General features: G+C 39.5%; 1 protein-coding gene across 2 annotated transcripts; it reads right to left on the bottom strand.

Moving 5' to 3' along the window:
* Positions 1 to 532: 532 nt before the first annotated feature.
* CCL20 (C-C motif chemokine ligand 20) lies at positions 533 to 4358 on the bottom strand. 2 transcript variants are annotated; one of them, XM_023193897.1, is made up of 4 exons: positions 4139 to 4358; positions 2547 to 2661; positions 1716 to 1793; positions 533 to 1039 (listed from the first exon to the last, which is right to left on the bottom strand). In XM_023193897.1, the coding sequence occupies exons 1-4, from the start codon at positions 4212 to 4214 to the stop codon at positions 1018 to 1020; spliced, it is 291 nt and encodes a 96-aa protein (XP_023049665.1). In that variant the 5' UTR covers positions 4215 to 4358; the 3' UTR covers positions 533 to 1017. The 2 variants fall into 2 exon arrangements, with proteins under 2 accessions (XP_023049665.1, XP_023049666.1); XM_023193898.1 differs by having other exon boundaries at positions 2547 to 2658.
* Between the last annotated feature and the right edge of the window lie 9749 nt (positions 4359 to 14107).

The following is a 14107-nucleotide window of genomic DNA, read 5'->3' as shown; positions in this document are numbered from 1 at the left end:
GGGCTCTTACCAGGTTTCACACGTTTGGGGGTTCCCCTCTGGTTAGCAAGGCAGTCACTAAGAACTCTCTGAATAGTCACTTTCCTTTCAGAAACTGCTTAAAGATGACTCGGGAGGACTTTTAAAGGGAGAAATGTTCGTATGCTGAGATCCTGGCTGCTGACGGAAGGATGGAGGAAGTGATTCCTGAAGGTATATTCTAAATGGTTGTTGTGTCCCTGTAGTCAAAAGGTGTGTGGGCATGGTTTCTTATTTTAAACAGGTTTTTAAAAATCCACAAACATTGGGTTATGAGTTTCAGATATAGGATCTTTTTCAACTTTTAGTCTGGATGACTTGGAATTAAAGAAAAAAATAGAACAAACTGTTCCATTATAATTCATGTAAAATCAAATCCAGGGCCATGAGGGGCCGAGGTAAAGGGAACAACTAGAAGTAAGTGGCGAATGTAATTTCTCAGACAATTCTTATATTTTCTGTGCCTGGAAATGGTTTCAATACACATCATAAAAATGATATATAACTCAATCAGCAAAATAACTTTTTGTTTCTTTCTTTATTTTCAATATTTGTCTTATGAACACTTTTCTTATTTTATGATGTAATTACAACAATTTAGGAGACAGAACAATATAAACAAAAGAATGTTAAATAGTTTTTTTTAAAAAAAATAGCTTGTTGCTCACAAGAAAGTCCATATAATCTTATTCCCCCCAAACATAATTTTATACTTTGCACTAAACCAAAATAGCTTATGGAAAATTAGTATTAAATAGCTAAACACAGAAAACCTACAGTTATAAATAACATAAAATACAGTTTAACTTGAATGTGATGCTTAAACAAAGCAAACTATGATGCAATATGAATCAACTTCATTAATTGGACAAGTCCCAATGAGGCGCAAATTAGATAAGCACTAAAGCCTCCATCATGTGCAAGTGAAACCTCCAGCCCCAGCAAGGTTCTTTCTGTTCTTGGGCTAAGTCCAATTCCATTCCAGAAAAGCCACAGTTTCTACATCTTGTTGATTTTTTTGCTGTAAAATGAAAAAGAAGAAAAGTATAAGTAATGACAAGGTGACTGCATGGGAGGAATGACTTTGGTACCTAAAGGTTGCTTCATCTGCCCTTAATCTCAACTCAGTGCGTCAAGCAGCTCAGAGTTCAGATGAGGAAATTGAGGTTTAGAGAGGATGGCCCTTGCCCAACCTAACTCAGCTCATTAATGACAGAAACAGGGTATGTACACATTTCTTGTGTCTCCAAGTTCAGTGGTTATGGCACACTGGTGTTAGGTGCCTTCCGTCCCTTGATAAAATATTACTGTCTATTATTGTCAGTGTAAATCAGAACCATTGATCTCCGTTTAACTAATGTTTATTTTTCAGTTTTTAACAAACAACCAAATGCTGGATTGCCTTTACATTATATAAATAGGAGGCATCTTTGCAACAAGAATCAGGCAGCTAGTAACTATCAAATGCATAGAGAAATCTAATACATCTTTTAAGAAATCAATAAATTAAAATAATAATAACGACGATGATCTGGAAGTGGAAAAATGCGTTCTTTGTTTTTATGGTCCAACTCAAATTTTCCCTTTAAAAATTCCACAATAGTTAGACTAAAGAATCTCAGAAACCTGCGGCCCACCCCTTTGAATACTCCTCTTTCCTCAAACCTTTGCAGAGGCTAAATGTCAGTGTAACATACCTGAGGTGACGTACAATAAATTTCACCCAGGTCTGCTTTGGATTTGCGCACACAGACAACCCCTTCCTTGTGTGAAAGCTGAAAAATCAGAAAATTTGATTTGTATTGAATGAGCTTTTAAATGGGTTTTTCATAGAACGTACAATGGAGATTTTATATTCCAGTTCATTGCACACTAGACACTTCAGTTGATGAGGTAAAATAAAATGCCAAAAAAGCAAACAAAAAAAATGCTTCTGATGAAGATTGCTGCAAAATGAAAGTGATTCTCCCTTTCTCTGCAATGTAACAAATAATAGTACAATGGCAGAAGATAAAGTCCCAGAATTGTCATATAATTTTGCTATTGGTGGTTACATAGAATATGTATGTATGTGATCAATAACTTCTATAATTCCAAAATATAATATCCTATATAAATCAAGAAAATTGTATGTGATAGTATAATTAGTCTGAGATTTTACTTTTGGTCTCAAACATTTTCTGGTAGAAGATGCTCATGTCAAAAGATGTATCTTCCATATTTTCCTAACATATCACTTTAATAGCCTTAGAAAGTGATTTTTGCCCTATACTAGTTCCTTTTGACCAAACAATTTTTAAAAAAGCAAGTTTTTGCCTTATTCCAGTCCTGTTTAAAGTGAACTTTGAAGTAGATATGTACTAAGACAAAGCTATCTTTGCCACATCATTTCTTTCTTTTTAAGATAAGATCCCATGTTCAAAACATCAGTTAATTTCTGAATGAAACTCTAAAAAGGCAAACATTTTTAAAACTGAAGTTTCTAGGTATTCCTGATACAATTGAATTAAAATCAATTCATAACTTACATGACAGCATTGATGTCGCAGGTTTCGTTGGCCAGCTGCTGTGTGAAGCCCACAATAAATTTAGGATGAAGAATACGGTCTGTATATCGAAGACAGCAGTCAAAGTTGCTTGCTGCTAAAAATGAAAAGTGAAAGGTATTGGGTCCACATGAACAAACCAGTTTATAATACCAACAAACTGGTATTATAAAACTACCTTAAGTTGTGAAAAATCTAGTGAATCTCATGTATATGATGAATAAATCACTTAGTGGAAGAGTTTCAACATCTTCGAAACTTTTGTAAGGTCGTTGAGAACCAATTTAACACAGTTTACAGTTCTTTGAAACAACAGTTCGTGTGCTGAGAAGTTTTGGTTCGATAATACAATTGAGAAACACACGACTTCTCGTAAGTGGGATATCTTTAGTAAGAAACACAAAATGACAATATTTCATTTCAGTTCACTATAATCATTCAAGAATATGAGCACCCCCTTCCCTACTGCTTGAAGGAACCCTTATGTAGATAAACTTCCAAAAGCAGAAAATGAATAAATTGGCAGATCTTAATTTATTATCTGGCTACTAAGTATTGAGAAATAGAGCTACAAAGGGAAATACGATTTATAGGAGTGAAAACGCTTTGAAATTGTCATATTAGCTAATAGGAATGTTTAATTTTGTTCATAAAAGTTCAACACGTGGTTGGGCATGGTGGCTCACGCCTGTAATCCCAGCACTTTCGGAGGCCAAGGAGGAAGGACTGCTTGCCTCCAGGAGTTCGAGACCAGCCTGGGCAACATAGTGAAACCCTGTCTCTACAAAATAATGCAAAAAAATTAGCCGGGTGTGTGGCACACGGCCGTGGTCCCTGTTATTCAAGAGGCTGAGACCGCAGGTTCACTTGACTCCAGGAGTTGGAGGCTGCAGTGAGCAGTAATCATGCCACTGCACTCCAGCCTGGGTGATGAAGTGAGATCCTGCCTCAAAAAAAAAAAAAAAAAAAAAAAAATTCGATGTGCATTTTCAGGAATGCACCTGTTGCTAAAAGTGATGTGTGACTATTGAGCAACAAAGCAATACTTGGACATTCCCCTGAGTCAGATAACAACATGCTGTCAGGTAAGGGATTAATGTTATTTCAAAGTTGGCAAGCAAAGTCCCCCGGGCCTTGTGGGGATGTTGATGACAGGTATTATAATCTACTCCTTAAGGATGAGTTTTGAACTTTACCAAAACTATTAAGTTGGGAGGTAAGAAAGTTGGGGACGTGGGAGTATTCTCTACATTTCAAAACGGCCCCATCTACTGGTAACATTACACACTTTGTATCACTCCCAGAAACAGCACTTTGGCTTTGTCCTGAAGTTTAGGGGTCTCTAAGAGCCCACCACTCCCCAAATCTGCTGAGACTGACATCAAAGAGGAAAGCCTGATCCACAGCAGTTAACTCTTCTCTCCTCCACTCCACAATGGGCTGAAGACTTCCATCACTCCCTCTTGTATACTTTCAAACAGTTTTCCACCCCTTAGGACCCCCAGTTGAGCTCAAGGCTTAAAGGAAAATGAAAACAGTCTTTCTCCTGTGCTGGCAGAAAGAGCGACACTTACCTTCTGATTTGCTGCAGAGATGGAGTAGCAGCACTGACATCAAAGCAGCCAGGAGCAAACTCTTGCTACAGCACATGGTTTTTTAGCTCAAAGAACAGATCTGCTCGGTGTTGGGTACCCAGTGCTTTGGGAGTGCTGTTGTGTTCTGACAGCAGCCTGGGATGGCTCTATTTATAGCAAATATTGGGAATGTACACAGAAGGTGTGTTGCCACAGGGGGTTTTCCCCATTGATCAACCAGCCCCATCATGTCATCATAAAAAAAAAAAAACCCACAAGGAAAACTTCCTTCTTTTTCCTCATATTGGGAAGATGCAAAGGTCAGGGTAGGGGACAGGAATTTGAGAAAGGGAGAAATCCTGTTAAATTATTTGGATTTGCAAAGAGCAAAAGCAGCTCAGCCTTGTGGCCCAGAAAAGACTTTCATCCAGTTTTAACTTAATCTTTTTTGCATCTGAAAGTAGAGGAATAACAGTGATACAAAGGTCAGCCCCACACAGGAACATTCCAGCACTCCTATTGTTACACCCTATTTGCTTTCCAGAGCTAGTCAAGGAGGAGGGGGAGGAGGAGCAGGTGGGATGCCAGGCATACACTGGTATGCATATACCATCGCATGGTTGATGTTCAGCTGTCATGAAGAAGACCCTGAATTGCTAGACTAACATTCAGAGCAGATACTATAACAGTGCTACAGTACTGTCCGCAGTTAGAGCGGAAAATGTCAGTCTTTAAGTAAGGCTCAAACCTCATCTTCACGTTGATTTAATGTCAGCCTCTTCTAAGAATCTTATACATTCACATGACTTTAATCAATATTGCAGTTCAGGAAATAATCCTTACCTGCCTTTAGCTCTTCATGATGATGTACTAATATAACTCAATATAGAGCCTCAGAATGGTTGAAGAAAAACCTACCAGCAGTAGCTAGTCAGCAAAACAAATGTCAAATAATAGTACTAATGATGATAATGTAATATGACTCCCTAACCTAAGGCAGTAGAAGAGCTCTCCACTAGACCCAAATAGGTGGAAAGTAAAAGGATAAAGAAAGATGTACCAAACAGTAAACAAAAGAGAACTGGAGTTGGTGATGCCTATATCAGACAAAACAGATTTTTTTTAATGTTACTAGAAATAAAGAGGGACTTTCATGGTGACACAAAATTAACCCACTGGGAAGATATAAAACCTATAACCATACATATGCCTAACAGTAGCACCCCAAACTACAGACAGTAAAAACTGACAGAATTGAAGGGAAGAATAGGAAATTTTATTTTATTTTATTTGAGACAGAATTTTGCTCTTGTTGCCCAGGCTGGAGTGCAGTGGCACCATTCTCGGCTCACTGCAACCTCCGCCTCCCGGGTTCAAGCGATTCTCCTGCCTCAGCCTCCTGAGTAGCTGGGACTACAGTCACGCGCCACCACGCCCAGATAATTTTTGTATTTTGTAGAGACAGGGTTTCACCATGTTGGCCAGGCTGAACTCCTGACCTCATTACAGGCGTGAGCCACCGTGCCCGGCAGAATGGGAAATTTAACAATAAAAGTTGACAGCTTTGATACCACATTTTCACTAATTAATAAAATTTAGGCAGAAGATCACAAGAAAATAGAAGACTTGAACAACACTATAAGCCAAGTAGACTTAGCAGGCATCTAAGGACTACCCCATCCAACATCAACAGAACAGTTGCACATGGAACGTTCTCTAGGATAAAGCATATGGTAGGTTATGGAACAAGTCTCGATAAATGTAAAATGACTGAAATCACATAAAGTATACATTCAAACCACAACGGAATTAAATTAGAAATCAGTAACAGACAGAAAGGAAACCATATATTCCTAAATAACCAATGTGTCTGGCCGGGAGTGGTGGCTCATGCCTGTAATCCTAGCATTTCGGGAGGCTGAGGTGGGTGGATTGCCCGAGGTCAGGAGTTCGAGACCAGACTGGCCAACATAGTGAAACCCTGTTTCTACGAAAAATACCAAGATTAGCTGGGTGTGGTGGTGCATGCCTTCTAATGACAAAAACACTCAACTAACTAGGAATAGTTGAGAACTTTCTCAACCTGATAAAAGTCATCTATGACCACATCACAGCTGATATGAACAGAGATGAAAGACACAAATAATTGACCCTGATTAAAGAAGAAAATAGAAAATTTGGGATGGGCGCGGCGGCTTACGCCTGTAATCCCAGCACTTTGGGAGGCCGAGGTGGGAGGATCACAGGTCAGGAGATCGAGATCATCCTGGCTAATAAGGTGAAACCCCGTCTCTACTAAAAATACAAAAAAATAACCAGGCATGGTGGTGGGCACCTGTAGTCCCAGCTACTCGGGAGGCTGAGGCAGGAGAATGGCGCCAACCGAGGAGGCGGAGTTTGCAGTGAGTAGAGATGGCACCACTCACTCCAGCCTGGGCGGCAGAGCGAGACTCATCTCAAAAAAAGAAAAAAGAAAATGATTCCTTTATAATTATTGAGGAATTCAACCTGTTAGCAAATGAAACATCTGTTTACTAAAAATACGTTTTATTTGAATAACAGCTTTTTTTTTTTTTTTTTTTTTTTTTTTTTTTTGAGACCGAGTCTAGCTCTGTCGCACAGGCTGGAGTGCAGTGGCACGACCTCGGCTCACTGCAACCTACGCCTCCCAAGTTCAAGCAATTCTGCTGCCTCAGCATCCTGAGTAGCTGGGATTACAGGCGTCAGACACCACGCCCGGCTAATTTTTTGTATCTTTAGTAGAGATGGGGTTTCACCGTGTTAGCCAGGATGGTCTCAATCTCCTGACCTCGTGATCTGCCAGCCTCGGTCTCCCAAAGTGCTGGGATTGCAGGTTTGAGCCACTTCATTCTTCATGACATGAACAGGCTCTAACATAAATTAAGTGCATTCCAGCCTGGCCTACGTGGTGAAACCCCGTCTCTACTAAAAATACAAAAATTAGCCCATGTGGTGGCACGCACCTGTAATCCCAGTTCCTCAGGAGGCTGAGGCAGGAGAATCGCTTGAACCTGGGAGGTGGAAGTTGCAATGAGCGAGATCACGCCATTGCACTCCAGCCTGGGCGACAGAGTGAGATACCATCAAAAAAAAAAAAAAAAATTAGGTGCACAATAGATCTTTATTGAATGAATAAGTGAATTTCTATCCTTCCTCTTCAGTGAACAGTAGGGTTCATGTAAATGAGTCATTATTTGAGTGATAATAATTCATGTCCTTTTTCCTCCCTGACCATAGCTTGTCCTTTGTGTGTGTATATTTGTGTGTGAATGTGTGCATGTAAATGTTCTAACATGGAAGACTAAGCAGAGATTATTTTCCATAGCAGAAAAGAAGTGGCCTTAGCAGTTTCATAAATCAGAATTCAATTTAGGGTTCTACGTGAAAGGTTAATTTCACCCCATGGCAGCACAGTGGGAAAAAACAATTTCTACATGTCTGCAAAAAACATTTTTATTTTCCCAAGATCAAAAACAAGCACTGACAGGCTGGGTGCTGTGGCTCACACCTGTAATGCCCTCACTTTCGGAGGCTGAGGCAGGAGGATTGCTTGAAGCCAGGAGTTGAAGGCCAGCTTGGCCAATGTAGTCAGACCCCATCGCTTAAAAACAACAACAACAAGAACAAGAAACCAGCACTAATGGTCTACCTGCTGGGCCCTCCAAAAACTTAGGGACATTATCTGATGTACCTGTGTGAAGTTTTCATAATATTTACTATTAAATGAAGGTGACGAGTTGCTTCTAGTTGGTTAAAAAACAGTTGAGAAGGAGATATTGAAGGTTGTCAGTGGGTGATAAAACCTGGTTTTCATGCTGTCCTGGGACCCTCTGGTGGAAGCAAGGAAGGATTCCTGTAGCCTCTCTGGTGATGTTTTGCTAAATGAAACCCTTCAACCTGCCAGCTTCAAAAGTATCTCAAGATGGCGCAATGGCTCATGCCTGTAATCCTAACACTTTGGGAGGCCGAGGCCGGTGGATTGCTTGAGGCTGGGAGTTCGAAACCAGCCTGGGCAATACAGTGAAACCCCGTCTCTACTAAAAATGCAAAAATTAGCCAGGGGTGGTGGTGTGTGCCTGGAGTCCCAGCTACTGGGGAGGCTGAGGTACAGGAATCACTTGTACCCAAGAGGCGGAGGTTGCAGTGGGCTAAGATCACAGCACTGCACTTCAGCCTGGGCGACAGATTGAGACACTATCTCAAAAAAAAAAAAAAAAAAAAAAGGTGTCTCAGATATCTCAGATTATGTAGTCTCAGATGGTATAGCAATGGGTAAGGAAAAAATTTTCAGTGGCCCTTTGGCTGTCAACAAGCATAAACAGTCAGGCACAAAAAACAAACAAAAACAAAACCCAGAAAACAAAAATAAAAAATACACATTAACAAAACCATTCAAGCGGTGGCCTTCAGCAAAATTAGCAAACTCCAAGGTAGGAAACCAGGTCATTTGGGGTGTGTCTGGAGGAGAAAGAAGCCAGCATTGCAATGGAGGTGATGAGAGCTGTAACTGTTCTGTTTCTGGATCAGCCCGCCACTGGCTTAGATGTAAGCACATCAAATGCACTTCTCCTGAAGATGACAAGGCAAAGAAGGCCCATCCTCTTCTCCATTCCTTAGCCTTGTTAGGCCATCTTCAAACCTTCTGATAGCCTTAGCTTGCTGGCTTCTGGAAGGGTGATGTTCCATGGTCGTGTATAGAAAACTTTGACATATTTTGTGTCTGCGAGTTACCAGCATGAGTCCTATAAAAACTCTGCTGATTTATTTGTTCCCACATATTGTTAATAGAGGCTCCTCTGCTGTGACCTTAAATAGGAACCAAGGAGGCAAGAAACCTGGGAACGCAAAAAGTCTCCCAATCAGGAAAAACAATGAATAGAGGAATTAGCTGAATTTTATGTCAATTCTTCTTTCTACAGGGAAACTAAATATGAATGTAATGAAATCTTAGTAGGTGAAAAAAGGAGTGAACTTTCTTTGATCATCAACTCAGGTGGGGTCCAGATGTTTATTCAAAAATTTGCTTGGTGAGCCTCAAGGCTCCATTCCTGAAATAAGAGCCCCGGTTATCAAACAGGGCACCCAGGTTCTTTACTGTGGTTTAAACAATAGCCCTGCAGGAATTTATAATAGAAGTGGCTTCCTGTTCTACTTGTCCCGCAGCCAACGCCTGAACAGTCTCAGTGGTATTTCTTCTGGTTCTTGAAAAAAAGTAGCCTATGCATGAGTTTATCGGTGGCTATTTTAGAGTATCATCATATTTCTTTGGAAAGCTGATATCTGACCTACTCCCCGTGAGAATTTTATAAAGTATGACATAATGAGTGCATTGCATCTTTTGTTAAGACCAAAGCTGAAGGTGGAATCTTTTTTTTTTTGAGACAGAGTCTCTCTCTGTCACCCAGGCTAGAGTGCAGTGTCACCATCTCGGCTCACTACAAGCTCTGCCTCCCGGCTTCACGCCATTCTCCTGCCTCAGCCTCCTGAGTAGCTGGGACTACAGGCGCCCACCACCACGCCTGGCTAATTTTTTATCTTTTTAGCGCCCAGTAGAGTAAAGTATGACATATCTACAAAAAATATGAACCACAAAAAGTAACACAGGAGATGATATGCTCTCCTACAGAAAGCATACATAGATATAAAATATACAGATAGATATAAAACACAGAATTTCTCCTACACATGGGAAAGTAAGCCATGTTATTTCACAGCACTTTTGAATGCAACTTCATCTTTCTTTTATTTTGATTTTCAGGCTCAATGTATTTGTGATCAAAAAGTTTGTTGTTATTAGATAGTATTTAAAAAAGCAGATCATTTCTGATTATTGCAGATTATTGCTTCCATTACTGGACAAGGAAGTGAAGACCTGGCTGCTTTCCAAGGAACCTTTCGCCATGGTAAAGGCAATTCTATTTATCAATGTATATGAGGGCTCAAAGGTCTTACTAGGAATTTCCCTTTTAACTTTTGAAGCCAGTGAGTCTTCCTTACCACTTCAGAATAATTTGCATAACCAAGCCTATCAACTTTCCATGATTAAATTGTCCTTACAACAAAGAATCAACTCCATTGAAACAACTTTACAGGTCCACATGAGTGATTTTTTAAATCTTCAAGTCTTTTAGGAAATATGAGCTTTTTAAATTTGAGTATTATCAAACCAACTTTGCCTTTCTTTGCTCAGCTGGTAGTAGAATGCCTTAAGCCCTGTTGGCTCAACCAAGATCTGTGCCTTGAAATCCAGGTTGAAGGAGGATTAAAATGCTAAACAACACATCAAGAAATTAAAACTCCCCTAAGAAACAAGGTAAATGCTATAGGACATACCAAAATACTCAGTGTTGATGCTGAATGTCTGTGTATGTGTGCATGGTGTCACCATGAGAAGATACCTGGGTGTACTCTGTAACACATGTACACTGATTTATTGTGCTTTAAAATAGTATTGATTTAGGCTGGACACAATGGCTCCCATGTGTAATCCCAGCATTTTGGGAGGCCGAGGCAGGCAGATCTCTTGAGGGATACGAGTTCGAGACCAGCCTGGCCAACATGGTGAAACTCCATCTCTACTAAAAATACAAAAATTAGCCAGGCATGGTGGCATATGCCTGTCGGGAGACTGAGGTGGAGAATCCTTTGAATGTAGGAGGCAGAGGTTGCAGTGCGCCGAGATCGCACCACTGCACTCCAGCCTGGGCAACAGAGCGAGAATTTGTCTCAAAAAAAAAAAAAAAAAAAAAAATTGATTTTCTGTATTTCCAGCATGTTATATAGAATTCTCCACAATAAAATAAATTGTGCTTTTTTGTTTAAATATTCTAACACATTCATAGCATTTTTCTTAAAGGGAAATGCTATGCTTCTTTGTTTAGAATAATTTTTTTATAACAATATTTCATGAAAAATGCAACAAATACTCTTTACCAGTTTCCTTTCTTCTTTTTTTTTTTCTGAAACAGAGTCTCACTCTGTCGCCCAGGCTGGAGTGCAGTGGCATAATCTTGGCTCACTGCAACCTCCGCCTCTCCTGCCTCAGCCTCCCTAGTAGCTGGGATTATAGGTGCGTGCCACCATACCTGGCTAATTTTTGTATTTTTAGTAGAGATGGGGTTTCACCATGTTGGCCATGCTGGTCTCGAACTCCTGACCTCAGGTGATCTGCCCACCTCGGCCTCCCAAAGTGCTGGGATTACAGGCGTGAGTCTCCGCTCCCGGCCTTTCTTTACCAGATTTCTAATTGATTTTAGTATGACAATTTCCTGAGATAGCAAATGGATGCCAATCTTTGATGAAAGGTATTGGTTGGGATTCTGAGGCTAACTGCACTACATTGAGGAGAGTGGGATGACTGTTTTGAGATGGGGAGATGATGTCATGAAGGCAGTATATTTGTAATTCTAGAATCATATCTGCTCCCAATTTTTTGTAAAGGTTTTAATGTAACGTTTGCTGTTTAGTCTTTTCCTTGCAAGGAGACTTTATCACAAAGAAAAAATGTGCATGTCAAAGTACATAAATCTTCTAATGTTTTATCTTCTCTTCAAGGTGGAAGAAAGTCTTTGAGGCACAGTACAGAAAGAATAGAGTTTTAAATCTCTTTCTGTGCTTCAAAAAATATTACCATAATACATACTCTGTTGAAAAAATAAAATACATAAATAAGTTAAAAGAGGAACGCAAAGATTAGTCATAGACTCAGCATCTAGAGAATCACAGTGCTAAGTTTTTAATAGCTTCCAGATTCACTTCTGTTCATATATTTAACATAAATTGAATCTTAGAGTACATTTTTTTAACTAGCCTTTTCATTTAAGGATATGAATACAGTCATCTGTTCATCTTTTAAAAAATGACTTTGTATGCCATCATTTAAAACAGTTGTACAATTTTCAATTGTACGGTTATTCATGATTGAATTCTCCAGGTTGTTTCTAATTTTTCAATTATTATAAATAGTACTATGAATAACAGTCTATGGATGAAACTTTGTACATATTCTTAATTACTTTCTTAAGATAACTTCAAGAAATCAAATGTTGGGGTCAAAAACTATGCGTATATTTAATAGTTTTGAGATTGTAGGTCAGATGTGGTGGCCAACGGCTGTAATCCCAGCACTTTGGGAGGCTAAGGCAGGCAGATAACCTGAGATCAGGAGTTCAAGACCAGCCTGGCCAATATGGTGAAACTCCGTCTCTACTAAAAATGCAAAAATTAGCCTGGCGTGGTGGTGTGTGCCTGTAATCCCAGCTACTAGGGAAGCTGAGGCAGCAGAAGAGCTTAAACTTAGGAGGCAGAGGTTGCAGTGAGCCAAGATCGCACCATTGCACTCCAGCCTAGGTGACATAGTGAGACTCTGTCTCCAAAAAAGAGAGAGAGAGATTGCAAAACAACCTTCCAGAACTCCCTGATCAAGTAAACCCATTTCCCTGCACCTTTCACGAAGATCAGATAGAGATAAATTTACTTAGGATATTGCAGAAGCAACTACGTCTTCTTCTGATAATATGAGTATAAAATGTGACAAGAGCCTCAGCACTATCGGCTATTGTGATTATGTCCTCACCTCTACTTCATTAACCACAAGGGACTTTTTATTTTTTCCTGGCACAAACAGCACATGCCCTTGTAAAGTGAGTATGCCACACCCTGAACTCTTAAAGTAAATATTTTGCCAGGGAAATCGAAGAACCGGAAGAAGAGAACCAATGGAAACGGGGAGGGCAGTCCCTACCACTCCCGTACTTTCCAAAGGAGCCTCTACATGCCGAGCATATTTACTTAACAGACCAAAGGTTTTTAATATGTATGAGAGTTGTGGCACTGATGATGAAATATTGGTAGCTCTCTATCGTAAATCTGAAAATTCCCCTGCATGTGTCTCATAAGAAGGCAGCTACAGTAATCATCCGACTAGGCAGAGAACAGTTTACTAAGGAATGCTGATCAGTTAAGGTACAAACAGGGACTGAGGCCTGCATTCCTTCATAGCATGTAGCTTCAGGTTAGAGCCAAGAATTTCCAAGTGGTCGTTATGAATGGCGTTAATAGGCTAGCATGTTGGCATATTCCAAGTTCTAACGTGTGATGTGTAAATACTCCAATTTGATGTGGGTTTAAGTCTATTACAGTTCTGTAGAAAAAGTTTCAGCTATCCATTTGTATATGGCTCCAGAGTTATTTCAGGAAAATCTAAGCCTAACCATTTGTTTAAGACAATGTATATGTACTATGAACATAATCAGAAATGTGTGCAAAAATTCCGTACAAAACTATTCACTGCATCACAATTAAAATAGGAAAGGAAACGAAAAATACACCAATACTCAGTAAGAGAATAGTGATTAAAATCATTCTTGAATATCCACAAAGTTCAATATTATAGTATGTTGCCATTTAGTAATCTGCAAAGCATTTTATGCAAGGAATAAATGCTAATGACATAATGACAGTGAAACTAGTAGGACATAAAATCATAAATGGTGTGTTAACTCATTATGGGAAGTTGTATATTTCTCATAATTGTGTATTTCCTATATTTATGCATTTTTTAAAAAGACTAGAAGGAAATTCACCAGAATGAAAATACAAATGATCTCTGGTAGTGGGAGGCGCTCCCCTTTGATTTTCACATGTTTTCTATATTTATCGATATCTATTTATTTATTTATCTATTTATTTATTTATTTATTTATTTATTTATTTATTTATTTTGAGAGGGTCTTGCTCTGTCACCCAGGCTAGAATGCAATGGAACAATCACAGCTCACTACAGTCTCAAACGCCTCTGCTCAAAGGCATCCTCCTGCCTCAGTCTCCTGAGTAGCTGGGACTACAAGCACATGCCACTGCACCTGGATATTTATCCTTTTTTTTTTGTTAAACAATAAACACATATTACTTATAATCAGAACAGAACAAGCTATTTTCAAGGCCACA

The sequence above is a fragment of the Piliocolobus tephrosceles genome, chromosome 11 (assembly GCF_002776525.5).
Source record: "Piliocolobus tephrosceles isolate RC106 chromosome 11, ASM277652v3, whole genome shotgun sequence".
Lineage (NCBI taxonomy): Eukaryota > Metazoa > Chordata > Mammalia > Primates > Cercopithecidae > Piliocolobus > Piliocolobus tephrosceles.
Note: the sequence above shows the minus strand (reverse complement) of the source record. Positions and strands in the feature narration are given on the sequence as shown.

Bases quoted from the DNA above. Each gene is read 5' to 3' on its own strand.
- CCL20 (XM_023193897.1), bottom strand. From the start codon at position 4,214: ATGTGCTGTAGCAAGAGTTTGCTCCTGGCTGCTTTGATGTCAGTGCTG. The intron at 2,662-4,138 runs GTAAGTGTCGCT...TTTCATTTTTAG, and splicing joins TCTCTGCAGCAAATCAGAAG to CAGCAAGCAACTTTGACTGC. The intron at 1,040-1,715 runs GTATGTTACACT...TTCATTTTACAG, and splicing joins TTTATTGTACGTCACCTCAG to CAAAAAAATCAACAAGATGT.